At 37.0% G+C, this 27,904-nt stretch overlaps 2 protein-coding genes across 2 annotated transcripts in view; one reads left to right on the top strand and one right to left on the bottom strand.

The window, feature by feature from the left end:
- The window catches only part of ACAD11 (acyl-CoA dehydrogenase family member 11), a 93,828-nt gene that overhangs the window by 25,131 nt on the left and 40,793 nt on the right, over positions 1-27,904 (bottom strand). Inside the window, exons 10-13 of the mRNA XM_030328936.2 lie at positions 27,499-27,576; positions 26,607-26,745; positions 21,708-21,815; positions 20,239-20,337 (exon numbers count right to left, since the gene is read on the bottom strand). Coding sequence (XP_030184796.1) covers positions 20,239-20,337; positions 21,708-21,815; positions 26,607-26,745; positions 27,499-27,576 — 424 coding nt within the window. The remainder of the gene's footprint in view (positions 1-20,238; positions 20,338-21,707; positions 21,816-26,606; positions 26,746-27,498; positions 27,577-27,904) is intronic.
- ACKR4 (atypical chemokine receptor 4) lies at positions 14,685-19,877 on the top strand. Its single transcript, XM_030328940.1, has 2 exons — positions 14,685-15,036; positions 17,986-19,877. The coding sequence occupies exon 2, from the start codon at positions 17,995-17,997 to the stop codon at positions 19,045-19,047; it is 1,053 nt and encodes a 350-aa protein (XP_030184800.1). The 5' UTR covers positions 14,685-15,036; positions 17,986-17,994; the 3' UTR covers positions 19,048-19,877.

Below are 27,904 nucleotides of genomic sequence, written 5' to 3' on the forward strand. Positions count from 1 at the left end.
GAGGGGCAGGGAGAGAGGGAGACACAGAATATGAAGCAGACTCCAGGCTCTGAACTACCAGCACAGAGCCGGCTGTGGGGCTTGAACTCTGGAACCTTGAGATCATGACCTGAGCCAAAGTCAAATGCTTAACTGACTGAGCCCCCCAGGTGTCCTGAAAAATTTTAAACATTTAAATAATCAAGCCATAAAAAACTATAAGAAAAAATAACTTAATATTTATGAAATTGATGGATGGGAAAGAAATTTTAAAACTTAAAAATGACAAATGAAATAAAAAGAAAGATCAATTGATTTGTTTATATAAAACTATTGCACATTAAAAAACAAAATTAAAAAGCAAAATAAAACAATTGGGAGAAAATATTTCACACATGGCTGGCAAGAAGATGGGAAGAGTACCGAATCTGTTACAAGTCATTAGAAAGCAAAATGGTAGTCAACACATTCTACTGGCAAAGTTCTGTGGAAATAGACACATGCAATATTGATGGGTGTACAAGGTAATATCCCTAGGCATTACAATTTGGCAATATCCATCAAAATTACAGATTCAATTACTCTTTGTTCCATCAATCCAACTTCTGGGATTTGTCCTACAGATATAACTGTTCCTGAATGAAAAGACAGATGCACGAGATTATTCACTGCAGTAGTATTGTTTGTATTTGCAAAGAATTGGGACATAAACCAATATCCATCAATAGGAGACTATTGAAATATGCTGTGCTGTGTCCATATAATGGAACCCTCCCAAAAAAGAATAAGGAACCTTTCTATGCACTTATCTGAACGAACTCTCTGATTATCCTTTGGTTAGAAGAGCAAGAATGCTATCTTTTGTGTAAGAAAGAGACAATTATACATGGTTAATCATTCTTCACTTCTCCGATTAAATTTAGTTTCCCACATTATCTACAAAGATGCTTTTTGTAACATCATTTGTAATAGCAAAACACTAGAAATCTTCTGTAAGTCATATAATAGCTGAACGGAAAGGCAAATTATGATCCACACAACAAAATATTATTTAGTTATGAAAACAACAGAGTGAATTTGGAATAACATAAAAATGCTTCAGCAAAAATGCTAAGTAAAAAACTCATATACAATATGAACTTAAAGAGAAGTCATGAGATTATCTAAATGTTCAATAGATATCTCAATATCCATGATATTTTCAGTGATAATACAATATTTAGTTTAGTCAGATTGCTTTCCAAACATCTATTACAAATATCTGTAGTAAATACCGCTACAAGAGGAAGGCTGATAAATGGGTGTGGTGAGAGAGATTCTTCAGGAACAAGGGACATTGCTATGTTAAGGCAGGAAGGGTGAGAGACAATTTATGGCGAGCAGCCAGTTGGAATCATGAAGACTCTGTTCTTAGGGAAATGAGAAGTAGGAGACAAGTACAAAAGGGGGGGGGGGGCACTAAAAGAACATCAAGTTAGCACTTTGAAAAGTTGCTTATGGTAAGTGATACTTTTCCCTAATCTCCAAGCTACATGATTGCCCTTCATATTTTGTCAAGTCTTCCCCATCAACACTATCTCTTCTAATCTGTCTGGGGAGGAGGAAAATATAGGAAAAGGCCAGGCAACAAACTAGTTTCACCATATTTCATATGGTATATACTACCAGAAGAGGCTTGATTCTGAGATCCTTTATGCCCCAGGGCATGGGTATGTGTGTGAGTTAGCAAAACATGTTGTCCAAATTAGAAAGATGTAAAGATTAAGATTATAGTATTATAACTAATTTACAAGAAGGGAATCCTATTTATAAGAAAACATGTGATTATTGGGGGTGTAAAACAAAGGAAAAGGATAGATACATTTATTTATTTATTTATTTATTTATTTATTTATTTATTTTTACATATTTTTAACGTTTATTTACTTTTGAGACAGAGAGAGACAGACCATGAACGGGGGAGGGTCAGAGAGAGAGAGAGAGGGAGACACAGAATCTGAAACAGGCACCAGGCTCTGAGCCGTCAGCACAGAGCCTGACGCGGGGCTCGAACTCACGAGCCGTGAGATCATGACCTGAGCCAAAGTCGGACGCTTAACCCACTGAGCCACCCAGATGCCCCAGGATAGATACTTTTAAATATCTTTATAAAAGTACCAAGATTCTATAATAGATGACATAATGGAATAACAAAAATGTTATAAGAGATAGTATGATAAAGTGAAAATAGTCTAAGATTAAAGATTGGATCCAAAATTCCAGCTCCACTGGTAAACTTGTAAGTCTGTGGAGGGTAAGTGAAACTGATTCATTCATTCATTCATTCATTCATTCATGTATTTAATTATTACTCAGTAAACTGGTACCATAACTAAGGCACCCAACTAAATGTTGAGGATATAGCAGGATATGTGATTGTTATGGAAGATAAAAGATTTTACTAACAACAGAGTGAGAGAGTACTCTAGGAGTAAAGAGTACATACATCTAATCTGGGAGGGTTAAAGGAAGGTTTCCTGAATTAAGTAATGGTAAGTTCAGACCTGAATCTGATCCTAAATAGGAGTTAGGGAGCTAAAGTTAGGGAGTGGGAGGAGTAGTCTAGATAGGAGTAATAGCACAAGCAAAGGCCCACAATTCAGTATTGTATAGTAGTGGATCTACAAACTTTTTTTTTTAATGTTTATTTATTTTTGACAGAGAGAGAGACAGAGCATGAGCGGGGGAGGGGCAGAGAGAGAGGGAGACACACAATCTGAAGCAGGCTCCAGGCTCTGAGCTGTCAGCACAGAGCCCGACGCGGGGCTCGAACCCACAGACTGCGAGATCATGACCTGAGCCGAAGTCGGTTGTTCAACCGACTGAGCCACCCAGGTACCCCTAGTAGTGTACCTACAGATGGACTGAAGAGATTATATAATTGTTAATTATGCAGGCTGCAGTTATAAATGAGTCATTAAAGAAGTATAGCATCAAGGTAAAGTAAAATGGGATAAGAATCAGAAGGGAAAGTAGAATTATTTATTAATTCAAAATATCCCTGGGTACCTACTATGTGCCAGGCACTATCCTAGGCACTTGGGATGTATCAATGAACAAAGCAAATAAAAGTCCCTGCTCTGAGGAAGCTTATATTCTAATACAGGATGAGAAATAATAGTAAACATAAAACAAAATGATATAGTTCATTAGCAGAAGATAAGTGCTATGTTTAAGGTAGATTGGAATATAGGCAGGTGAGGGGTATTTTAAATAGAGTAATTAGGGACTGCCTCAGTGAGGAGGTGGTGATTGGACAAAGCCTTGAGAGATGAGGGAGTGAGCCTTGCAAATATTAAGAGGAAGCACATTCCAGGCAGACAGAAGAGTCAGTACAAAAGCCCCAAGAAGGAATGTGCCTGGTACATTCCAAAACAGCACAAGGAAGTTGGTGTGGCCGACCAAATAAGCAAAGGAGAAAGTAGTAGGAAATAGGACAGAAAAGCAATGAGGGATGGAGACAGACCTTGTGGGATTTTGTAAGCCAGTCTGAGAATTTAGGGGAGTGTTGCTTGTTCACTTCTTCCTGCTCCTATGTATTTAGATCAAGAACAAGAAGTAAGAGAGGAGGTTTGGAAAGATGGCAGAGTAGGAGGCCCCTCATCCCATGTCTAAAACTAGATATGAATCACATCCAAGTGCATAGACCAGACAGCTATTTGAAGACTGGCAGAACAAACTGACAACTAAATACAGAAAAGAAGTCACATCAAAGAGGTTAGGAAGAATAGAAAAGGTGGTTGGGAGGTGCCTGAAGGAAGGAGGGAGCTGTGGGTGCAAAGAGGGGAAAGCATCAGGGAGCCCACAAGGGGAAAAACAAATCCTATAACGTCTGGCCTTGAAAACCAGAGGGGCTGCATTCCATGAGTTTGTATAACCAGTGGGACCTGGAGCCTGGAGCCTGGAGCTTTAAAAATCAGCTGAGTCAGCACTGAGCAATCAGGGATGGGAGTGATAGCTGGGCTTCCACCCTTAAAGAGACAACAGCCCACAGAGAGGCAACATAGAAGTGACAGTTTACATAATGGGAGGAAGATCTGTTTATACTGATTCAGAGTGTACTGGGGGATTTCTCTGGGTACAAAAGAACTAGTAAGCGCCATTTTCCTCTCCCATCCCCCCAGCATAAACACAGAGCTACAGACACCTGCTACCTAACCTGCTAGCAGTGCACCCCACAGACAAGTTCTCCTAAAGACTTGCACACCCCAAGCCTGTTGTCTTCAGCCCTGGGCTCAGTGCAAGTTTTGTTAATGCCTCCACATTTCAGAGGATCCAGCCTAGGACTAGTGGCTTAGCGCAAATTTTGCTAACACCAATATCCTGCCCCCAAGCCCTTCTATAATATGCCCCCTCAGAACGAGCCTTCCTAGGTCTCACTAACATCACAGAGAGCAAGCACAGCCCACAACAGGCTGAGAGTCATGACTGAAAGGAAAAACAACTTGGACACAGTAGCAGAATGCAAGCTACACACACAGGAGACTCCCCGGAAGTGCCAGGTTCTTGTGAACAGGGGCCACTGCACTGCAGGGAACTATAGGACCTTTTCTTCATAAAGCCACTACTTTCACAGCCAAAGAAATAGCTGACTTTCCTCACACACAGAAGCAGATACAGAGAGGTTCACAAAATGAGGAGACAGACAAATATGTCCTAAATGAAAGAACAGGATAACAGCAGATCTAAATGAAACAGAAATAAGTAATGATATAAACAATTTAAAATCATGATCACAGGGTGCCTGGGTGGCTCAGTCATTAAGCACCTGACTTTGGCTCAGGTCATGATCTCACAGTTCATGAGTTTGAGTCCCACATTGGGTGAGCTTGAGCCCTGCACTGGGTGAGCTCGAGCCCCACATTGGGTGAGCTCGAGCCCCACTTCAGATGAGTATGAGCCCTGCTTTGGGTGAGCCCTGCTTTGGGTGAGCCCTGCTTCTCTCTCTCTCTGCTCCTCCTGGGACTCTCTCTCTCTCTCTCTCTCTGCCCCTTGCTCACTTGTACCCTCTCTCTCTCTCTCTCTCTCAAAAAAATAAATACATAAAAATAAAAATAAAAATAAATAAAGTAATGATCATGAAGATATTCACTGGACTTCAGAAAAGGGCAGATGATATCAGTGACACCCTTGACCAAGAGATAAAAACTAACATATAAGAGATGAAAAACTCAAAAAATGAAATTAAAAATACAATAGATGAAGTAAATAGTAGGCTACAGGAAGGAGAGGAATGTATCAGTGACCTGCAGGGTAGAGTCATGGAAAGCAATCAACCTGAACAGGTGAGAAACAAACAAATACTGCATAATGAGAATATACTTAGGGGAACTCAGTGACACCATCGAGCATAATAACATTCACAATATAGGGATCCCAGAAGTAGAAAGGAGAGAAAGGGGGGCAGAAAATGTATTAGCTAAAAACTTCCCAAATCTGGGAAGGGAAACACAGATCTAGATTCAAGAGGCACAGGAATCCCCAACAAATTCAACCCAAGGAGGTCCACACCAAGACACAGTAATTAAAATGGCAAAAAAGAAAAAAAGAAAAAAGAAAAAAAAAATAGTGATAAAGAGAAAACAAGAGAGTTACATAAAAAGGAAACCTTAATAGGCTATCAGTTGATTTTTTTAGCAGAAACCTTGCAGGCCAAAAGGAAGTGGCATGATGTATTCAAAATATTGAAAGGGAAAAATCTGCAGCCAAGAATACTCTATCCAGCAAGGCTACCATTCAGAATAGAAGGAGAGGTAGTTTCCCAGAAAAACAAAAGTTAAAAGAATTCATGACCACTAAACCAGTCCTATAAGAAGTGTTAAGGGGGACTCTGAGTGGAAAACAAAAACCATAAGCAAGAATTAAAAAATAGGAAGCACGAAAGCAAAAAAAAAAAAAAAAAAAAAATAAATATATATATATAGACATATATATATATGTCTAAAAACCACTCAAGAGAAACACAAAATAAAAGGATTTAAAATATGATACCAAATATCTGAAACATGGAAGGGAGAGGAATAAAGAATGAATTCAAATTAAGTGACTATCAGCTTAAATATAGACTTCTATATGCAGAAGATGTTATATATAAACCAAATGGTAACCACAATTCAAAAAGCAGTAATAGATACACAAAAAAAATATATAGTGTAAGCAATCCAAGTATATCACTAAAGAAAACCAACAAACCATGAGAGAAAGAGAAGATCAGAGAAAAACTTCAACCACAAAACAAGTAACAAAATAACAATAATATTTATCAATAATTATTTGAATGTAAATGGACTAAACACTCCAATAAAAAGACATAGGGTAACAGAGTGGATAAAGAAACAAGACCCATTTATGTGCTGTCTAGAAGAGACTTGTTTCAGATGTAAAGATAACTGCACATTGAAAGTGAGGGGCTAGAGAAACATTTATCATGCAAATGGAGGTCAAAAGAAAGCTAGAGTAGCAATACTTATATGAGACAAAATAGAGTTTAAAACAAAGTCTGTAAAAAGAGGTAAAGAAGGACAGTATACTAAAGTATACAAAGTATACGAAGAAGGACAATACTAAAGGGGACAATCCAACAAGAATATACAACAATTGTAAATATATATGCTCCCAACATGGAACACCCAAATAGATAAAAGTGTTAATAACACAAAGGAACTAATTGACAGTAATATAGTAACAGTAGGGGATTGTAACACCTGACTTACATCAATGGACAGATCATCCGAACAGAAAATAAACAAGGAAGCAGTGGCTCTGAATGACACACTGAACCAGATGGACATTCCATCCTTAAACAGCAGAATACACATTCTTTTCAAGTGTACGTGAACATTCTCCAGAACAGATAACATTTAGGCCACAAAACAAACCTGAACAAATTAAAAAATATCATAGTCATACCATGCGTCTTTCCGGACCACAACGCTATGAAACTAAAAGTCAACCCCAAGAAAAAATCTGGAAAGACCACAAATACATGGAGGTTAAATAACATGCTACTAAACAATGAATGTGGCAGCCAATAAATCAAAGAAGAAATCAAAAAGGACACGGAAACGAAGAAAAATGAAAACACAAGAGTACAAAACCTTTGGGATGCAGCAAAAAGAGGTAAATTAATAGCAATATAGGCCTACCTGAAGAAGAAAAATCTCAAGTAAACAAACTAACCTTACCACCTAGAGGAGCTAGAAAAAGAACAAACAAAACCTAAAACCAGCAAAAGGAAGGAAATAATAAATATTAGAGCAGAAATATATGATATAGAAACTAAAAAATAGAACAGAAGAATGAAACCAGGAACTAATTCTTTCAAAAGATCAACAAAATTGATAAACGTCTACTAGACTCATTAAAAAAAGAAAGAAAAGATGGGGCACCTGGATGGCTCAGTCGGTTAAACATCCGACTTTGGCTCAGGTCATGATTTCATGGTCCATGAGTTTGAGCCCTGCATTGGGCCCTATACTGACAGCTCAGAGCCTGGAGCCTGCTTTGGATTCTGTGTCTCCCTCTCTCTCTCTCTGTCCCTACCCTGCTTGTGCTCTGTCTCTCTCTGTCTCAAAAATAAATAAACATTAAAAATATTAAAAAAAAAAAAGAAAAGAAAAGAAAAAGTTCTCAAAATCACAAATGGAAGAGGAGAAATAACAAGAAACATCACAGAAATACAAACAACTATAAGAGAATATTATGAAAAATTATATGCAAACAAATTGGACAACCTAGAAGAAATGGACAAATTCTTAGAAACATATAACCAACCAAAACTGAGGCAGGAAGAAACAGAAAACTTGAACAGACTGATTACCAGCAAGGAGACTGAATCAGTCAAACAAAGCCCAATACCAGATGGCTTCAGAGGCAAATTCTTCCAAATGGTTAAAGAAGAGTTAATACCTATTCTACACAAACTATTCCAAAAAAAAGAAGAAGGAAAACTTCCAAATTCATTTTATGAGGCCAATATCACCCTGAAACCAAAGCCAAATAAAGATACCACAAAAAAAAAAAAAAAAAAAAAAAGAGAACTACAGGTCAATATCTCTGATAAATATAGATGCAAAAATCCTAAAGAAAATACTAGCAAACCAAATTCAACAACAGGTTAAAAAAAATCATTCACCATAATCAAGTGGGATTTATTCCCAGGATGCAAGGGTGGTTCAATATTCACAAAAAAATTGTGATACATCACATCAATAAGAGAAAGGATAAAAACCATATGATCATTTCAATAGATGCAGGAAAAGCATTTGACAAAAGTACAACATACATTCAAACAAAGTAGGTTTAGAGGGAACATATTTCAACATAATAAAGGTCATATATAAAAATCCCACAGCAAACATCATACTCAATGTGGAAAAACCTAGAGCTTTCCCCCTAAGGTCAGGAAAAAGACAAGGATGTCCATCCTTATCACTTTTATTCAGCATTTTACTGGAAGTGCTAGCCATAGCAATCAGACAACAAAAAGAAATAAAAGGCATCCAAATTGGTAAGGAAGAAGTAAAACTTTCACTATTTGCAGATGACGTGATATTACACACAGAAAACCCTTACAGCTTCCACCAAAACTGATAAATTAATTCAGTAAAGTTGCAGGATACAAAATTGATATGCAGAAGTCTGTTGCATTTCTATACACTAATAATGAAGTAGCAGAAAGAGAAATTAAGAAAACAATCCCATTTACAATTGCACCAAAAATAATAAGATACCTAGGAATAAACCTAACCAAAGAGGTAAAAGATCTGTACTCTGAAAACTATAGAATACTTATGAGAGAAATTGAAGAGGACACAAAGAAATGGAAAAATATTGCATGCGCATGGATTGAAGAACAAATATTGTTAAAATGTCTATACTACTCAAAGCAATCTACACATTCAATGCAATCCCTATCAAAATACCACCAGCATTTTTCACAGAACTCGAAAAAACAATCCTAAAATTTGTACAGAACTACAAAAGACCCTGAATAGCCAAAGCAATCTTGAAAAGAAAAAGCTAGAGGCATCACAATTCCAGATTTCAAGCTATATTACAAAGCTGTAGTCATCAAGACAGTACAGTACTGGCACAAAAACAGACACATAGATCAATGGAACAGACTAGAAAACCCCAAAATGGACCCACAACTATATGGTCAACTAATCTTCAACAAAGCAGGAAGAATATCCAATGGAAAAAAGACAGTCTCTTCAACAAATGATGTTGGGAAAGCTTGACAGCTATATGCAGAAGAATGAAACTGGACTACTTTCTTATACCATACACAAAAAGAAATTCAGAATGGATGAAAGACCTAAAATGTGAGACCTGAAACTATCAAAATCCTAGAAGAGAACACAGGCAGTAACTTCTTTGACTTTGGCCATACCAACTTCTTTCTAGATGTCTTCTGAGGCAAGGAAAACAAAAAGCAAATATGAACTATTGGGACTATTTCAAACTAAAAAGCTTTTACACAGTGAAGGAAACAATCAACAAAACTAAAAGGCAACCTATAGAACGGGAGAAGATATTTGCAAATAACATATCTGATAAAGGGTTAATATCCAAAATCTATAAAAAATTAATAAAACTCAACACCCAGGCACCTGGGTGGCTCAGTTGGTTGAGGATCCAACTCTTGATCTCAGCTAAGGTCTTGGTCTTAGGGTTGTGAGTTCAAGCTCCACGTTGGGCTGTGTGCTGGGTACAGAGCCTACTTAAAAAACAAAACAAGAAACCTCACACCCAAAAAACAAATAATCCAGTTAAAAATGGGCAGAAAACTTGAACAGAAATTTCTTCAAAGTAGACATACTGATGGCCAACAGACACATGAAAAATGTTTGTCATCACTTACCATCAGGGAAAAGCAAATGAAAACTACAATGAGATATCACCTCATACCTGTCAATGACTAAAAACACCACAAAAAACAACAGGTGCTGGTGAGGATGTGAAGAAAAAGGAACCCTCTTGCACTGTTGATGGGAATGCAAACTGATGGAGTTGCTATGGAAAATAGTATGGATGTTCCCAAAAAAGTTAAAAATAGAACTATCATACAGTCCAGCAACTGCACTTCTGGTTATTTACCCAAAGAATACAAAATCACTAATTCAAAGGGATACATGTACCTATGTGTTTATAACGGCATTATTTTTTTTTTAATTTTTTTTCTTAATGTTTTTATTTATTTTTGAGACAGAGAGAGACAGAGCATGAGCAGGGAAGGGGCAGAGAGAGAGACACACACACACAGAATTGGAAGCAGGCTCCAGGCTCTGAGCCATCAGTACAGAGCCCGATGCGGGGCTCGAACTCACAGACTGTGAGATCATGACCTGAGCTGAAGTCGGACGCTCAACCGACTGAGCCACCCAGGCGCCCCAATAGAGCGGCATTATTTATAATAGCCAAAATATGAAAGCAGCCCAAGTGTCCACTGATTGATGAATGGATAAAGAAGTCCTATATATGTATACAGTGGAATATTATTCAGCCATAAAAAAGAATGAAAGCTTGCCATTTGCAACAACATGGATGGAGCTAGAGAGTACAACAGTAAGTGAAATAAATCACTTGGAAAAAGACAAATACCATATGATTTCACTCAAATGTGGCATTTAAGAAATGAAACAAATGAGGGGCATCTGGGTGGCTCAGTTGGTTAAGCATCCAACTCTTGATCTTGGCTCAGGTCATGATCTCATAGTTTGTGAGTTTGAACCCCATGTGGGGTTCTGTACTGACAATGTGGAACCTGCTTGGGATTCCGTCTCCATCTCTCTCTACCCCTCTCTGGCTCATACACTCACTCTCTCAAATAAATAAACTTTAAATAATAATAATATGGGGCACCTGGGTGGCTCAGTTGTTGAGCGTCTGACTTCGGCTCAGGTCATGATCTTGCGGTTCGTGAGTTCAAACCCTGTGTCGGGCTCTGTGCTGACAGCTCAGAGCCTGGAGCCTGCTTCAGATTCTGTGTCCCCCTTTCTCTCTGCCCCACCCCTGCTTGTGCTCTGTCTCTCTCTTTCAAAAATGAATAAATATAAAAAAATTTTTGAAAATAATATAATAATTAAAAAAATGAGCAAAGAGAAAAAAAAAGAGAGGGAGAGGCAAATCAAGAAACGGAATCTTATGTTTGTGGGAATGCAAACTGGTGCAGCCACTCTGGAAAACAGTATGGAGGTTTCTCAAAAAATTAAAAACAGAATTACCCTGGGGCACCTGGGTGGCTCAATAGGTTAAGTGACTGATTTTGGCTCAGGTCATGATCTTGTGGTTTGTGGGTTTGAGCCCTGCATTGGGCTCTGTGCTAACAGCTCAGAGCATGGAGCCTGCTTAGAATTCTGTGTCTCCCTCTTTCTCTGCCCTTCCCCACTCATGCTCTGTCTCTCCCTGTCTCTCAAAAATAAACATTAAGAAAATAAATTAAACAGGGGCGCCTGGGTGGCGCAGTCGGTTAAGCGTCCGACTTCAGCCAGGTCACGATCTCGCGGTCCGTGAGTTCGAGCCCCGCGTCAGGCTCTGGGCTGACGGCTCAGAGCCTGGAGCCTGTTTCCGATTCTGTGTCTCCCTCTCTCTCTGCCCCTCCCCTGTTCATGCTCTGTCTCTCTCTGTCCCAAAAATAAATAAACGTTGAAAAAAAATGAAAAAAAAAAAAAAGAAAAAAAAAAAAAAAGAAAATAAATTAAACAAATAAAAAATAAAAGTATAATTACCCTATGACCCAGCAATTGCACTACTAGGAATTTATCCAACAGGAATTAGATACATGAGTACTGATTTGAAGGGGCACATGAACCCCAGTGTTTATAGCAGTGCTATCAACAACAGCCAAATTATGGAAAGTGCCCAAATGTCCATCAACTGATGAATTCATTAAGAAGATGTGGTATATACTTACAAAGGAATACTACTCAGCGATGAAAAAGAATGAAATCTTGCCATTTGCAACAACATGGATGGAACTGGAGGGTATTACACTGAGTGAAATACGTCAGAGAAAGATAGGTATCATATGATTTCACTCGTGTGAAATTTGAAAAACTTAACAGATGATCGTAGGGGAAGAGAAGGAAAAATAAGATAAAAACAGAGAAGGAGGCAAATCATAAGAGATTCTTAAATACAGAGAACTGAGAGGTGATGGGAGTAAGGGGGTGAGAAAAATGGGTGATGGGCATTAAGGAGGGCACTTGTTGGGATGAGCACTGGGTGTTATACGTAAGTGATGCATCACTGGATTCTACTCCTAAAGCCAAGACTACACTGTATGTTAACTAAATTGAGAATAAAAAAAAAAAAGAAAGAAACAGAATCTTAATTATAGAGAACAAAGTGATGGTTACTAGAGGGGAGATGGGAGGGTTGGGTCAAATAGGTGATGGGGATTAAGGATTGCAATTGTTATAAGCATCAGGTGATGTATGGAATTGATGAATCACTATACTGTACACCTGAAACTAATATAACACTATGTTAACTTTACTGGAAAAAATTTAAAAAATAAAACAAAAAACAAAATGCACCATACATTTTTGGAAGAAATCACACGAAATAGAATGGATATGAACGTTTATGTTCATGAGGGCAAAAACCTGCAGTAGTAACACAAACAGCAAGTTCACCTGCCTGTGAAGTATATTTCTATTCTCATGGAAAACAGATGACAAAATTACAAAACTGAAGAAGTGATCAAAGGGTATGCAACTAGGGGCATATGGGAAGATGCGGTTCAAGGGGCAAAAAGTTTCAGTTATGCAAGAGAAGTCAATTCTGGACATCCAAGGTACAATCATGTAACTATAGTTAACAATATTATATTGTATACTTGAAATTTGCTAAGAGGGGAGATCTTAAGTTTTTACCCATCACCCCCAAAAAAGTAACTATGTGAGGTGATGGACAATGTTAATTTCCTTGATTGGGGTCAATATTTTACAATGTATACATGTATCAAATTATCAACTTGTACACCTTAAATATAAACAATTTTTAATTGTCAACTATATCTAAAGTTGGAGGAAAAGTATGTGTAGCTGAAAAATTCTGGAAAAATAGTACTATTGAGATGTGTCAGGCAGTTTATTAATACATTTTCTTTTTTTAATGCTTATTTTATTGTAGAGAGAGAGAGAGAAAGAACATGCAGGGGATGGGCAGAGAGAGAGAGAGGGAGACAGAGGATCTAAAGCAGTCTCTATGAGAACAGCAGAGAGCCCAACACGGGACTGGAACTCAGGAACTGTAAGATCATAATCTGAGCTGAAGTTGGACACTTAACCGACTGAACCATCCAGGAGCCCTAAAATATTTTCTTGAGGATTTTTCTTTAAATTTTGGTGTTTGTTGGCCTCTTAAGTTTTATAGCTTGTTGTGATATATTTCTCATCAAAAAATATTTTTTTTAATGTTTATTTTTGAGAGAGAGCACAAGCAGGGGAGGGGCAGAGAGAAGGGGACAGAGGATCTGAAGCAGGCTCTGTGCAAACAGCAGAGAGCCGATTCTGAGCTCAAACTCATGAACTGCGAGATGGTGATCTGAGCCAAGGTTAGATGCTTGCACAAATGAGCCACCCAGGCGCCCTGCATCTCTCATTTTAAATAAATATTTATATTTGTACAAAAACAAAACAAAAAAACAAGAGGTAAGAGGAGGAGAAAAACCAGATAGTCTAGACAGGCAGGATAACATTAAGTGCAGTGTCTGTCAGCAAGAGACTAATGATCAGCCATGGTAAGAAGAGATGCCTCTTTCTGAATAAGTGTGCTAGAGCCTGCTCAGGAGAGCTTATAATCAATGCTCCCCTCTTAGCAACCTTGCCTTCAGTGACTTCACATTGATACCTTAAAATTGGCCAGGGTGGGAGTATTTACACATTGGAAAATGACAAACACCACAAATCCAGGCACTGTGTGCGTGTGTGTGTGCGCGCGCGGGCATCCCCGAGCTGGTTTAGCTGCATGCAAATGACTTTCTAAAAGAGTGGTGGATTACAAGGAGAAACTGGCAGTACTCTCAGACTTATACTGTGGGAAGATGAAGGAAAATGAAGGCCCAGTGACTTAGAGCCTCTTTTCTGTGAATTAACAAGAGACTTTGATCAACTGCTTGCAGAAAAATTGACATTCCTCTAAAAGGACTTCTGCAGGTGGAGACTGAGCCTATCTAGTCTTGCAGGAGAAAGGAAATAAAGGGAATTATTAATGCAAATGTAAGGAAAGTCAAGCTCAAATAGACCCCCAAGGGCTTAATCTGCATGCATTTCTTCTCTCATTTTCATTTGTTTGTTAGCATGGGAAAAACAATGTCCCCAGACAAAAGGATTTTGAAGGTTTGTATGCTGGTCTTTGAAGAAAAAGGTTACAAGAAGGCAAGAGAGTTTAAAGTCATGGGGAAAGACTTAACTCTGGCGTCAAGGACAAAAAAGAAATATAGCAAAGCTAAGAGTACTTTAATAGTTTAAGTAAAATATTAAATGATGTGGCATAAAAATATTAAGTTCTATAAATGCCTAGTTGCTACTCAGAATTTAGTCTGCAATAATTCAGTCTTCAAAAAGATAACTTTCTGAGGTAAAGTCATTTTTCTTTTCTAGACAAAATAACTTTTACAAGTTATTTCTCTAGATGCTACCTATGAGCGCTCATTAGCTGCCTTGACTCTCAGGGTGAATTCTTTCAGTTTGGCGATTGGTTCCTCAGCTGCAGACACGTTCTTGTTCCCTTCATCTAAGTGGAAACTTTGAAAATTATGTAGTTTTTGAAACAAGATGGAATTCTTTCAAGTTTGTATCTTAGGACACTTAAGAACTTGGATTTGACTTCCAGGATGGTTATACAAAAAGTAAAAGATCAAGTGCTCACAAGGTTAAATTTCAGGAAAGCCCTCTTGGATGCAAGACAAAGGCGGGGTGTAAAACGAAAACAAAAGTAGCTTGAGTTAAAGAGGTCATTTGATTTTAGTCTTCACTCAAGACTGCTCCTCTCTGCCCACTGAAACAGGTTGGTTTTTTCTTTTTCTCATTCTAACTTGGATAAGATTGTTTTTTAAAGCCCAAAGACTTTGTATATTTACCTATGTAGAGGGAGTCTTGATGCATAAAAGTCTGAACGTTTATATGTGCAAAAAAGAGCTATTTAAAAGCAGCTATACACTTTAATCTTAAAACTTAAATCTGAAAATAGCAGGGTGAAAATATTTTATTTCTGGTATTATTTTAATACCATTACTTGCCTATACAGCTTTGTTAATGAGAAAATAAGTTTTGCTCTACCTTTTTTTTCTACTTTGTTTTATAAATGCTATCTTTTTTTTTGTTCTGGTAATAATTATAAAGACATCTAAAATGTATTCCTATATATCTGCCAAAGGATCATGTCTGCAAATAATTTCCAGTCCTTGTTTTACTTACTCATATTTTTAATAAGATTCTTATTTAAAAATATATTTCCTTAATGTCTTGTATTATTTGGGCATGTTATTCCTTATCACCAGGTCCAAGATTTGTGATGAATGAGAAAGAAAGAACAAAGTGCATACTGTGTTAATAATTAACACATAAGAAAATGATGATCAGAATGGTCTTCCAGATTGTAACTTTTCAAATAACCTTAAGGATAAAACTAGTCATTTTAGATTGTTAGCACCTGGTTTTTACATAACGAAAGAAGTTCTTCTATGTGGCATATTTCCTTGGGGGGCCTTCTTTGCTTTACTATCCAAAAAGGCTTAGTAAGAATAAGAACATTCTTTTGAAAATGTACAAGTTGGCACACTGTTTTAAAAATAGTAGTTTCATTAATGATTCCATAAGAATGTTAGAGATTCTTCCAAGTACAAAAGCAATCAAAGGGAAACAGAACGGGTAAGGAAGGAGCAAAACAAAACTCAGCACTAAAATAAAAACACCGAAAGTAATTTTTATATACTTTTAAAAACTTGTGAATTCTGTGCAAGCTTATCTTACTTCTATAGGGTGTTAATAACCAATATAGTAAAATAACTAGTGATGAGACAAGAAGATTCCTGGCACATCATCTATCCATTCTAGAGTAATAGCTTTATACCTCTGCTGGTAAAACCTTCAGTTTAACAAATATTTACTGAGCACCTAGTGTGTGCCAGGCACTCTCCAAGGTATTAATTAGAAACATAAACCCAATAAGTCACACTCTTAGGGAACTTAAGCACAGAGGGAAAAGGTAGTCTAGGAAACCCATCTTTTCCAAAGGATGGGGTCCATTCTCTAAGAGTGAATGTAGGTATGTATGTAGATATAGCTATTGGATCAGGAAAGTCTTCTGGCAAGGCGAGATCCAGGTTAACTGAGGAGGAAGTGGCCCTTTAAGGGAAGAGCAGGAAAGAGTCTATCAGATAAAGGAACAGAATGAGTAATGATGAAGATATGTGCTGCAGCATGTGTATGCCAGCAAAGTGCTTCAAATGAGTACTATTACTGTCTACAGCGTAAGGCACATAGTAGAGAAATGTAGCAGGAACCATGGGTAGGACCACATTAGGGAGGGAGTCTTGGGCATAATGCTAAGGAGCTTGGATTCTATCTTTCAGGTGAAGAAATGTGTCTTTTAGGGGAGAGCTAAGCAGAAGAGTGACAGATTGACATTTTAGAGATAGAGCTCTGGTGGCAGTAAGAAAATTTTTTTTTTTAATTTATTATTCAGAGAAAATGTGTGTGCACATAAGCAGGGGAGGGGTAGATAAAAGGGGGGGTAGAGAGAGAGAATCCCAAGCAGACTCTGCCTGTCAGTGCGCAGCCTGACACGGCTCGAACTCACGAACGGTAGTATCATAACCTGAGCTGAAGTCAAGAGTTGGATGCTTAACTGACGGAGCCAGCCAGGCACCCCAGAAAAATATTTTATTTTTTTGATGTTTAATTTTTTGAACAATGTTCTGTCTTTTTTAATGTTTATTTATTTTTGAGAGAGAGAGACACACACAGACACAAAGTGTGAGCGGGGGGAGGGGCAGAGAGAGAGGGAGACACAGAATCCAAAGCAGACTCCGAAGCAGCTCTGTGCTGACAGCTCAGAGCCCAAGGTGGGGCTCAAACCCATGAATGGTGAGATCATGACCTGAGCCGAAGTCGGACACTCAACTGACTGAGCCACCTGGCTCCCTGAAAATAATTTTATTTTAGATGAACAATTTAATTTACTGACAATATACTGCATAAGAATCACAAAGTTGTATATGTAAAAAATAATAACATTGTTATTCCTTTTGCTGAAATCTAATTTTTCATATGTTAAAAACTACTTTGTGGGTACCTGACTGGCTCAGTTGGTAGAGGATGTGACTCTTGATCTTGGGGTTGTGGGTTCAAGCCCCATATTGGGTGTAGAGATTACTTAAAAAAGGTAAAACCTTAAAAAAAAACCCAACTATTTTTACATAAAAGTCATTACTTTCATTTAGGGTATAATGACTAAGAAAATTCCTCAGGGTATTAATTTTATCTTTCATGTTTAAATCCTAGCTCTTACACACAGACTTGTAAAACCAAAGGATGAAAAAATAACCTTGGGGATATATTCCTAAGTGGTTTCCATTAAAAGGTTTCAAATTTCAAAGAGTGGCAGATTCAGTCTCACCTATGTTATGGCAACAATCTATTCTCTAGTTTTTGTTGTTGTTTTTAGTATTTATTTATTTTTGAGAGAGAGAGAGAGAGAGAGAGAGTGAGTGTGTATGCATAAGTGGGGAGGGACAGAGAGAATCACAAGCAGGTTCCACAATCAGCATGGAGCCTGACTCCTGTGCCTGTGAGATCATAACTTGAGCCGAAATCAAGAGTCGGATGCTAACTGATAGAGCCACCCAGGTGCCCCAATAATCTATTCTTGAGTAAAAGAATATATGCTAGATCAAAAATTGTTTCCTTTTAAACAATATTAAAATGAATATTCTGTATTCCTTTTGACATTTAGATTGGAGCCATGGCTTTGGAACACAACCAGTCAACAGATTACTATTATGAGGAAAATGAAGTGAATGGCACTCATGACTATAGTCAGTATGAAGTGATCTGTATAAAAGAAGAAGTCAGAAAATTTGCAAAAGTCTTCCTGCCTGCCTTCTTCACAATAGCTTTCATCATTGGAATTGCAGGCAATTCCATAGTAGTGGCGATTTATGCCTATTACAAGAAACAGAGAACCAAAACAGATGTGTACATCCTGAATTTGGCAGTGGCAGATTTACTCCTTCTATTTACTCTGCCTTTTTGGGCAGTTAATGCAGTTCATGGGTGGGTTTTAGGGAGAATCATGTGCAAAGTCACTTCAGCCTTGTACACTGTCAATTTCGTCTCTGGAATGCAGTTTCTGGCTTGTATCAGCATAGACAGATATTGGGCAGTAACGAAAGCCCCAAGTCAATCAGGAGTGGGGAAACCATGCTGGCTTATCTGTTTCTTTGTCTGGATGGTTGCCATCTTGCTGAGTATACCACAGCTGGTTTTTTATACAGTAAATCACAAGGCTAGGTGCATTCCCATCTTTCCATATCACCTAGGAACATCAGTGAAAGCATCAATTCAAATGTTGGAAATCTGCATTGGATTTGTAATACCCTTTCTTATTATGGGAGTATGCTACTTTGTCACAGCAAGGACACTCATCAGGATGCCCAACATTAAAAAATCTCGACCCCTCAAAGTTCTGCTCACGGTGGTTATAGTTTTCATTGTCACTCAGCTGCCTTATAACATTGTCAGGTTCTGCCAAGTCATAGACATCATCTACTCCCTGATCACTGACTGTGACATGAGCAAACGCATGGATGTTGCCATCCAAATCACAGAGAGCATCGCACTCTTTCACAGCTGCCTCAACCCAGTCCTGTATGTTTTTATGGGAGCATCGTTTAAAAACTACATCATGAAAGTTGCCAAGAAATATGGGTCCTGGAGAAGACAAAGACAAAACGTGGACGAGATTCCTTTTGACTCAGAAGATCCTACAGAGCCAACCAGTACTTTTAGCATTTAAATGTAAAACTGTCTCTTGCTTTGATTCACATGAATGATGCTTCTCCCCAGAGAAAACATCTGCTTTATTCTGAAACTTAAATGTTAAACACTGTGGAGCCAACTTATAACAATCAAAAGGTGGGGGAGGATGGGAGAATGTAGCAGCCAGGAAGAAGAGGAAATGAAATCACAAGTGCACAAAACATGAACTTAACATTAACAATATAGGAAAATAGTATTAACAGATATTAATAATGAAAACACTATGCTATAAATTAGGCCATCTGAAACAGATTAATACAGAGGCTTATATAAAGGAGCATTTATAATTATTTTAAATGATCTAAATTTTAATAGAAGAATGACTTCACTGCATAATGTCAGTACTTGAATAACTATACAGCAAAATTTAATCCTTTTTTCCCATTTCGTAGTTTGTGATTTCGTAAGACCCCAGACAGAATAACAATTTAACAATAAAAAAATACATAAAAAGCTTTAATGGCCCTTTTAATACATCCCTGGTAAATTTTTTTCTTTTTCTTTTTATCCCTGCTAAATTTCTGAACACATAATTTGCTTCCATGATGTCAACTTTCTTTAATAATAACTTGGTTATCTTATTAGATTTACATGTATACTCTAGAAGAAATCTTTAGATAATCATATTTACCCAGGTTCCAACTTTATGACTTCCTAAAGGGCTCATCCATTTATGTGAGTCTATTACCGAGGGTTAAGAATACATTTTCTCATGTATTCTTGTAGATTCTTATTTTTTTGCTTAAGCACTTGTATTTTTAAGCAATGAAGAAACGTGACACAATAAATGATTTCTAATAACATGTACATCTTATCTCTTTAAATACAATTATTTATAAATTATATTTCATTTAATATATCCCTATTAAAATTTAATTTTGATAGAAATTACCATGATCACAAATAGTGTGCGTGGATATGAATTTTCTCTCATAAACCTTAAAAAATTGTGAATTGTAAAACTGAAAAAAAGACATGTTTTCTGCTCTTAAATATCACCGAATCAAGATATGTTATTTTAAAATTACTTTTCTTTTTAGCAAATATTTCTAAATTTCAATATGCTTTTAAAGGCAGAATTTAAGGAACTGTGATCACAAAACTAATAACTATGTATCACGTTATTCTAGCACAGCACCTGGCACAAAGGATGGATCTGAATACTCACCACTGCTCCACCATTTCTTGCCATTAATTACACAGCTATCTCCGTCTTGTTGGATGCTACATTCAATATTTGTGGCATCACTTGAAGCTACATCGGGCTCTATAAATAAGCAAAGGTTGAATTTATGGGCAGGCAGACATCATCTACTTACCAAAGAGACTTTGAATAAGGAAATGTGAACTCTTTGAGGATAGAGGCATGTTCCTTCCCTTCCCCCCATTCTACCCTGGACCTCCCATAACCTACACATAGCAGGTATTCAAAAAGTGTACATTGGAAGAATGAATTTCGAACACCGGGATCAGCAATCTGAATTGTGTTCTTGGCTCCCTCACTGGTACATGATTTGAGATAACTCATGGAATCCGTTCTCCAAACATCAAAACTAGAATAAAATGTTGTTCTTTATTTCCCACAGTGGAAATATACTAAATACTTACAAGTCAGATTTCCATATAATTTACTATTTTAGACAATTTCTAACTATGCCTTGAGAATTCCATCTCACCAATTTATTCTGCATGCTCAACACAATGTCTTCAGAAAGTTTTTCATGGGACACCCTTACACAACTGCTTTATTATATGGCATTTCAGAATGTAAAGGCTAGCCCTCAATCATAGTAATGTGCACTTGTTAATATCCTGCTTTTTAAAATGGGTCCTTCAGATATTTTGTGTATTCTATTTCTAAAACTAGAGACCCAGTTCCTTTAGACGGAGCGGTGTACTTGCTCTGTAACCTCCAATTAGTGCTTTGTAGAAAACACATCATACTACGGGTGTTCAATAAATGCCTCTTACTGATTTTAAATGAAGATCAGTTTTGCTATTATAAACATATGCAATATTATAGAAGAGTTTAAAATCTGGCCAGAATTATGGCCAGATGACATATAGTTTAATTCTAAACTCAACTATAGAAAGACTTTTTCCTTTGAAGAATTCGTTATTGCTGTTTCCTATGTACAAATGGTACCAAACCCTTTTTCATTAACATGCCCCTAATTTTACTTCCCTAATGAACATAATTTGAACAATGTGACTAGCATTGGTGAATGTTCTATTTTTCTAGGTTTATGGCAGGGTTAAATATTTTGTATCAACATAAAATTATCACAAATATGAGTATTTCATCATAAGGGCAAAAAAGATATCAAATATCCAGAGATAACAATTTTTGAAATGCTAGTCAAAAGATTATGAAGTTAAGTTTACTCTGCGCTAAATGGCTAAAGTAGACAGCCAGAAAACATCAGCTGTGGTATCCTCCCAAATGGGAGGGCAATTTTATTCTGCACATTTAAAAATCCAAAAATTTGAAACTGCACTCAAAACAATCATATTTACATTTCTAGCCATGGGTGAATTTGCCTGAAACACAGAGGCACCTCCCTCCTTTCTTCAGCTCATCCATAATAGCTCCAGGATAACTCTCTGCACAAGGGAAGAACCGTGATTTGCTTTTACCTGTCATACAGAAGCAGGACGTAATGTTTCCTTGAAGAAGAGGCTCAAGCCACTGCTGCTTCTGCTTTTCACTTCCATATAGGTGGAGCACCTCCATGTTCCCTGTGTCTATACATAAGAAAAAACATTTCTTTTACATTTAAAAATTTATCAATATGAAATCCAAACTTATGTTGACAATATACACATGTACCTTTTAAGTATTTGCTAACAAAAATATTTTGAAACATGAAATGTAAATATAATTTATAATGAAGATATTCCATAAATAGTTATTATAAGTATATGGCATTTGGTGCACATTTATTCAACTTGTGAATTACACACACTTGTCTGCTTCATCTCAATAAAGCATGGCTCTAATGAAGGCTGACTCAATTAGGACTAAGGGAAACAATTTACTGGCTTAATCTTTCCCGGCTCTCTTGCAAATATGCTCTGCTAGGGGTGATGGCTCCTGGAAAACAATTATCATTACATGTTCTATTGAGAATCCAGCACTGAGACTCCTGTTCCTCAAGCATACACTGTGCTTTCTACCTTTCATACATTTGCTTGTGCCAAGCCTTCTCTCAAGTACAAATCTACCCATCATTCCTAAGTAAATTCCTGCTTCTGAGCCACTTGCATTGTGAAGAATCTCTGATTACCCAGTCAGAAATATCTCCTTCCTCTGAACTCACAGAGTAATTGTCTCTACCTCTACCAATGCTCTTACTTCTGTGTGCCCCCTACCATCTAGAAAAGTACCAGGTCGAATCTCGAGAATGCTAAACACAGAATCCCTGATAGAAAGTGACGGCAGATAACTTCAAAGACCCTTTCCAACACATCAGAGGGTGTTGTTCAGTGACTGATACACTAGTATCATTCTCATATAAGAAAAAGAATACTTCATGTCTGCTATGGAGCAAAATGCTCTAGAGGCTTTCCTCTGATATTCACTCCTATCAAACTTCAAAAAATGTTATCTGAAACCCTTCCTTTGAAAACTGATTACTCAAAATTTTGAGGAAGCATTTTTCAATATCACCTCTTAAAATGACATTATGGATAGTCACTGAAATGCCTATGAAAACTGAGTTAAGCCTCTTAACATGTTAAGTCTCTTAAAATATGTTTGCACTCTGGTTAGACACTACTAACAGAGCCAAAGTTATACTAAAATGCACAAAATTCGTATAGATGAACAAATTCTTAAAATTTGTTAAAGCTTAAAAGCTTTTTGAATGAGGGAAAAAATGAGTCCTCAGTTATAATTAATGAAACTCATCATTTTCTTTGCTTATTTTAAATTGTTTCTTGTTATAGTTCAAATGAAGTAAATACTGAATTAGATCTTTCCAAAAATTATCAGTTTATTCTGAGAAGCTGGCAAAACAAAGTTATATTTTACAGGATGGGAAAAAGCCTAGATAAATGATTTCTACAAAAAAATCACCAGCCCCAAAATCAGCCCAAAGACCCCTAAATTTTCTAGTAAGAGCTTTAGAATTAAAAATTGCTATTTTCAGGGGCACCTGGGGTGCTCAGTCGGTTAATCGTCCAACTCTTGATTTCGGCTCAGGTCATGATCTCATAGTTTGTGAGTTCAAGCTCCATGTGGGGCTCTGCACTGATGGCACAGAGCCTGCTTGGGATTCTCTCTCTTTCCCTCTCTCTGCACCTCCCCCACTGGTGCTCTTTCTATCTCAAAATAAATCAATAAACATTTCTAAAAAATTCCTATTTTCAATATCCCAATATATAATACTGTATGATTTAATGAAGGGCAAAAAAACAAAAGACAAATTGGAAAGCTACATATGGTTCACATAAAGTTTTAGAACTATTTGAGAAGCTTGAGTAGAAATTCATCTTTTATACTTAAGAAAACTCCCAAAGTATTTAATTGACATCAGTTACATTCCCTTCTTCATCTGCTCTGGAAATGCTCCAAAACCCAATCCCCAAGGGCTTCATGAAGATAGCTCCACCACAAAGGGTAAATGCCTAGTGTTCTACTTACAGTTTTACACATCTTTGTTTGCTAAGGAGAGTTGCTGATCAAACTTTGGTCAAAGAAAATGTATTTTCCTGGCCAATTTAAAAATTTCAGCAGAACGGTGATGTCATTTAGATAATACAACTAATAGACTCATGAAACTTTAATACTAGAAATTTTAATGCTAGAAAAAAGACCTTCCAGTGAAAAGTGAGTTCACGGGTCAAATGAAGAAATAGTGGCAGAGCAGTGTCTACAGAGGAAGTCTTCTGTGGCATTATTTTTCATATTATGACCCATTAGTAGGTCATGAAATAAATTTAATGGAATATGGCTAACATTCTTTAAAAAATGAAATAGATCAAACTAGAATACATTAGATGAGACTCAGTGGAAAATATCTGAATATGTTGCATGCAATAAGGGAAACTATTATTTCACGAAACTCTTTTTCAGTCTTCCCCCCCGCCCCCCGCCTTGTACAATCCATCCATCCATGAATATACACATAAAACTACATAGGCTACATACTGGGTCACAATATGAAATATATTTCTTACTATGAGTAGCAATAAAAAAAGTTCTAAATAAAAGACTACCAGTAATCCTTCCATGAAATTATGCCCCCTTTGTAGCATAACATAATAGCTTCACACAAATGAGATGAAATCTTTAGAAATTCTAGGATAGATTTCTTGATTTTTACAATAGCCTCATTATTAGATTAAAATGTAGTGCAGCAGTAATTTGATAAACTGGTGTTTTGAAGAGGATTTCCTTCCACTTACCATGTCAGGGATAAGTTCAACCATCATCAGAAGTCCATGAACTATCTTAATAGTTGGAAATAAATGAGAGTTAAAGTCCAGGGTGCAAACACTGTGCTATGCAACCATATTGTGTTTTCTCTCAGACATCCAGTATTCTTCTTTTTGGTAGTTCCATCCTTCATTAACCCTTTTTGAGAGAGCTTTAGCACTAGGGCCATACAATAAGCACAATAGGCAGTATCAAGGTCTAACTTGTGCAGTGACAACATAGGATATCATACCATCATCCTTCTACAACAAGTGAAATGTTATTCCTTGACTAGTAGCAACAGAATAACTAAAGTAACTTGGGGGGAAAAAACAAAAGACATTTACAGGGTCTACCCTAGACCTACTGAATCAAATCTTCAGGAATGGAGCCTGCGAATTTGTTTTTTAAGTTCCTTAGCCAGTTCTTTGGCAAATTCAGGTTTAAAAACATCTTCTACAGACTACATTCTGGGTTTATATCTTCCATATTACCTTTTTAAAGAAAAACTGGCCTTCTTTCCTTATCCTTCCAATTTTTAATGGCATCCTTTGGAGGTATCCTTGACTCCCTCATATCCAATCAGGAAATCCTCTTTGCTCTTCCTTCAAAATATATTTAGAATCTTTCCACTTCTATTCCACTGATACCAGAACAAACAAATCCCCATCATCTCTAACTAGGATTATTACAAGAGACTCCCTGCTTCCTTCCTTCCCTCCTTTTGTTAATTCTCAACATAGTAGTCAAAGTGATTCTTTTAAAGCTGAAGTTAATCTTGTCACTCTTCTGCTCAAATCTCCCATGGCTTCCCATTTCACAGAAGGTAGAAGCCATTACCTACCCTATAATGCCCTTTCCTCTCTGCTATCTTCTCTTACTAGTCTCCCTACTACGCTGGCCTCCTTGGCTATACACCAATCACACCCTTGTCTTAGGGTCTTTGCATTTTCTGTTTCCTCTGCTATGAAAATTCTTCTCCCAGATATCAGCATGGCTAACTCTCTCATCTTCTTTAAGTCTTTATCGAATGTCATCTTCTCAGTAAGGCTGATCCTGACCATTCCATGTTAAATTGTAATTTGCATTTCTTGTTCCCTAGCATTCCAGCACTCCCCCCCACCCTAAGTTTTTTATTCCCAAAGCACTTTTCATCTTCAATCTTACTACATAATTTACTTATTATATTATTTATTTTTAATGTTTATTTATTTTTGAGACACACACACACACACACACACACACACACACACACACATACAGTGCAAGTGTGGGAGGGGCAGAGAGAGAGAGAGGGAGACACAGAATCTGAAGCAGGCTCCAGGCTCAAGCTGTTAGCACAGAGCCCAATGTGGGGCTCAAACTCAGAAACTGTGAGATCATGACCTAGGCTGAAGTCAGATGCTTAACTGACTGAGACACCCAGGTGCCCCTATTATTATTATTATTTTAATGTTTATTTATTTATTTTGAGAGAGACAGAGAGTGCAGGGGAGGGGCAAAAAGAAAGGAGAGAGAGAATCCCAAGCAGGCTCCGCACTGTCAGCTCAGACCCTGACAGGGCTCGATCCCATAAACCGTGAAACCATGACCTGAACCAAAATCAAGAGTTGGATGCCTAACTGACTGAGCCACCAAGTGCCCCTATATTTATTATTTATTTCTGTTTCCCTCCATTAGGATATCAGCTCCATGAGGGCAGGAATTTTTGTGTATTTTTTTCCTTGATATATCCCAAGGATCTAGAACACTAAGTAATTAGTGAATAGATGGAGAGACAGGCTAACCAAAAGAGTTAGAACTCCCTAGCCATTCCAACTAGCCATAGAAATATCCAATACCCAATCATGAAACTGCAATCCTTATACTGCAATCCCTTTGGTGGTGATCTCTATTCACTAATACTCTTCATGTAATGATATTTAACCAAAGAATAATCCAATGAGGACACTGGATCCATTTTTTAATATTTAAATCAAAGTAAGTGAAAAGTAAAACTACAGACAAGTTTATAAATCCATGATTTTGTGTAGAAAAACTTCCTGTCATAAAATAGACAAACTTCAAACACTCCTCAAAATATCTGAGAAAGTTTTGTTTTTAAATAATGCAGTAACCTGGTGCTTGGCAGTTAAAGACATCTGGAGCAAAAAAGCATTTTCCTGTTTCTTCAGCAATCAAGGCATAGTCCACCTGGCTGAGACCGCTTACAGCTGGCAAAAACAAGTTCCAGAGGCCTTCTGCTTTCGCCATTTCCTGTCAAGGTGATGAATACGCCAGTGTGATCATAATTTACCATGAACTAAAATAGTTTATTTTTAAAAGATATTGTTATTTATACTTTTTGCAATTTAAAAACACTTATGAAATTATTTATTTCATTTATCCTACAGTGTGTGAAACCGAATAGTTATTAAGTCATTATAAAACAACAATCAAAAGGCATTAAAGAAATGCCTTTTCCTCCAAGTTTCCCTAGATTTGGCTGAAAAACTAAATTTGCTTTCTTGGGTACTTCTTACTGAATCACAGAATTATGATTACAGAATCTTACAGAATTCTTACAGAATCTCCCACATTTGAGCATAATTATGCCACACATACTATTTTGCACAGTTCAGTTTCTCACATGTGTGGTGGTTAAGATTTAAAAACATCAAATTTAGATTGAGCCCAGGTGGGACAAATGTCTTGCTTGACTTCTGTCTCAATTGAGTGACAGATGGTAGTGAGTGGTGTTGATCATATTTTTTCTTTGAACAGCTCTAAGAGGCTGTCTCTGTCTTCATCACATACCATACACAAAACACTATGTAGCCTAATTTGCATACTACATATTCTATATTTTCTTTTTAAAACGTTATTGATGTATTTATTCACTGCATACAGAACAACAGCAAATAACAAACTGAGGTCTCAAAAAACAAACGAAAAACAGCTGCATTAAAAAAAAAAAAACAAAACCTGTATATAAATTTTCCATTATTAAAGGTTTTCTTATTTTCTTACCTTGAGTTTATCAATCACTAAAGGTTTTTTCCATCTGTCCACTGAATTTTCATTTTGAACATAGAACTCAATTACCTCCTTAAAGTAATAACAAGAAAAAAGTTCATTAGCTAAAGTTAATACAAAGTAAATAATGCCATAAGCTGCTAATATCCAAAGTAAACATATTTAGATGAAGAGTTTTTTAAAGCTGCTATTTGATCAGTAATATTTCTTTCTGAAGCCAGATATAGGAGTATAAAAAATTCTAGAGGTTTGCTGCTCACAAAATTATGCTGCCTCAATATTAGATGACAGCCTTACAAAATCTTGTACTAAGATTTGAATGTTCCAATTTTAGCAACACAGCACACTGGATGGTCACAAGAACCCCTCTTAAAGCAGAACAACTAAAAATGCCAGAGAA

The sequence above is a fragment of the Lynx canadensis genome, chromosome C2 (assembly GCF_007474595.2).
Source record: "Lynx canadensis isolate LIC74 chromosome C2, mLynCan4.pri.v2, whole genome shotgun sequence".
Classification (NCBI taxonomy): Eukaryota; Metazoa; Chordata; class Mammalia; order Carnivora; family Felidae; genus Lynx; species Lynx canadensis.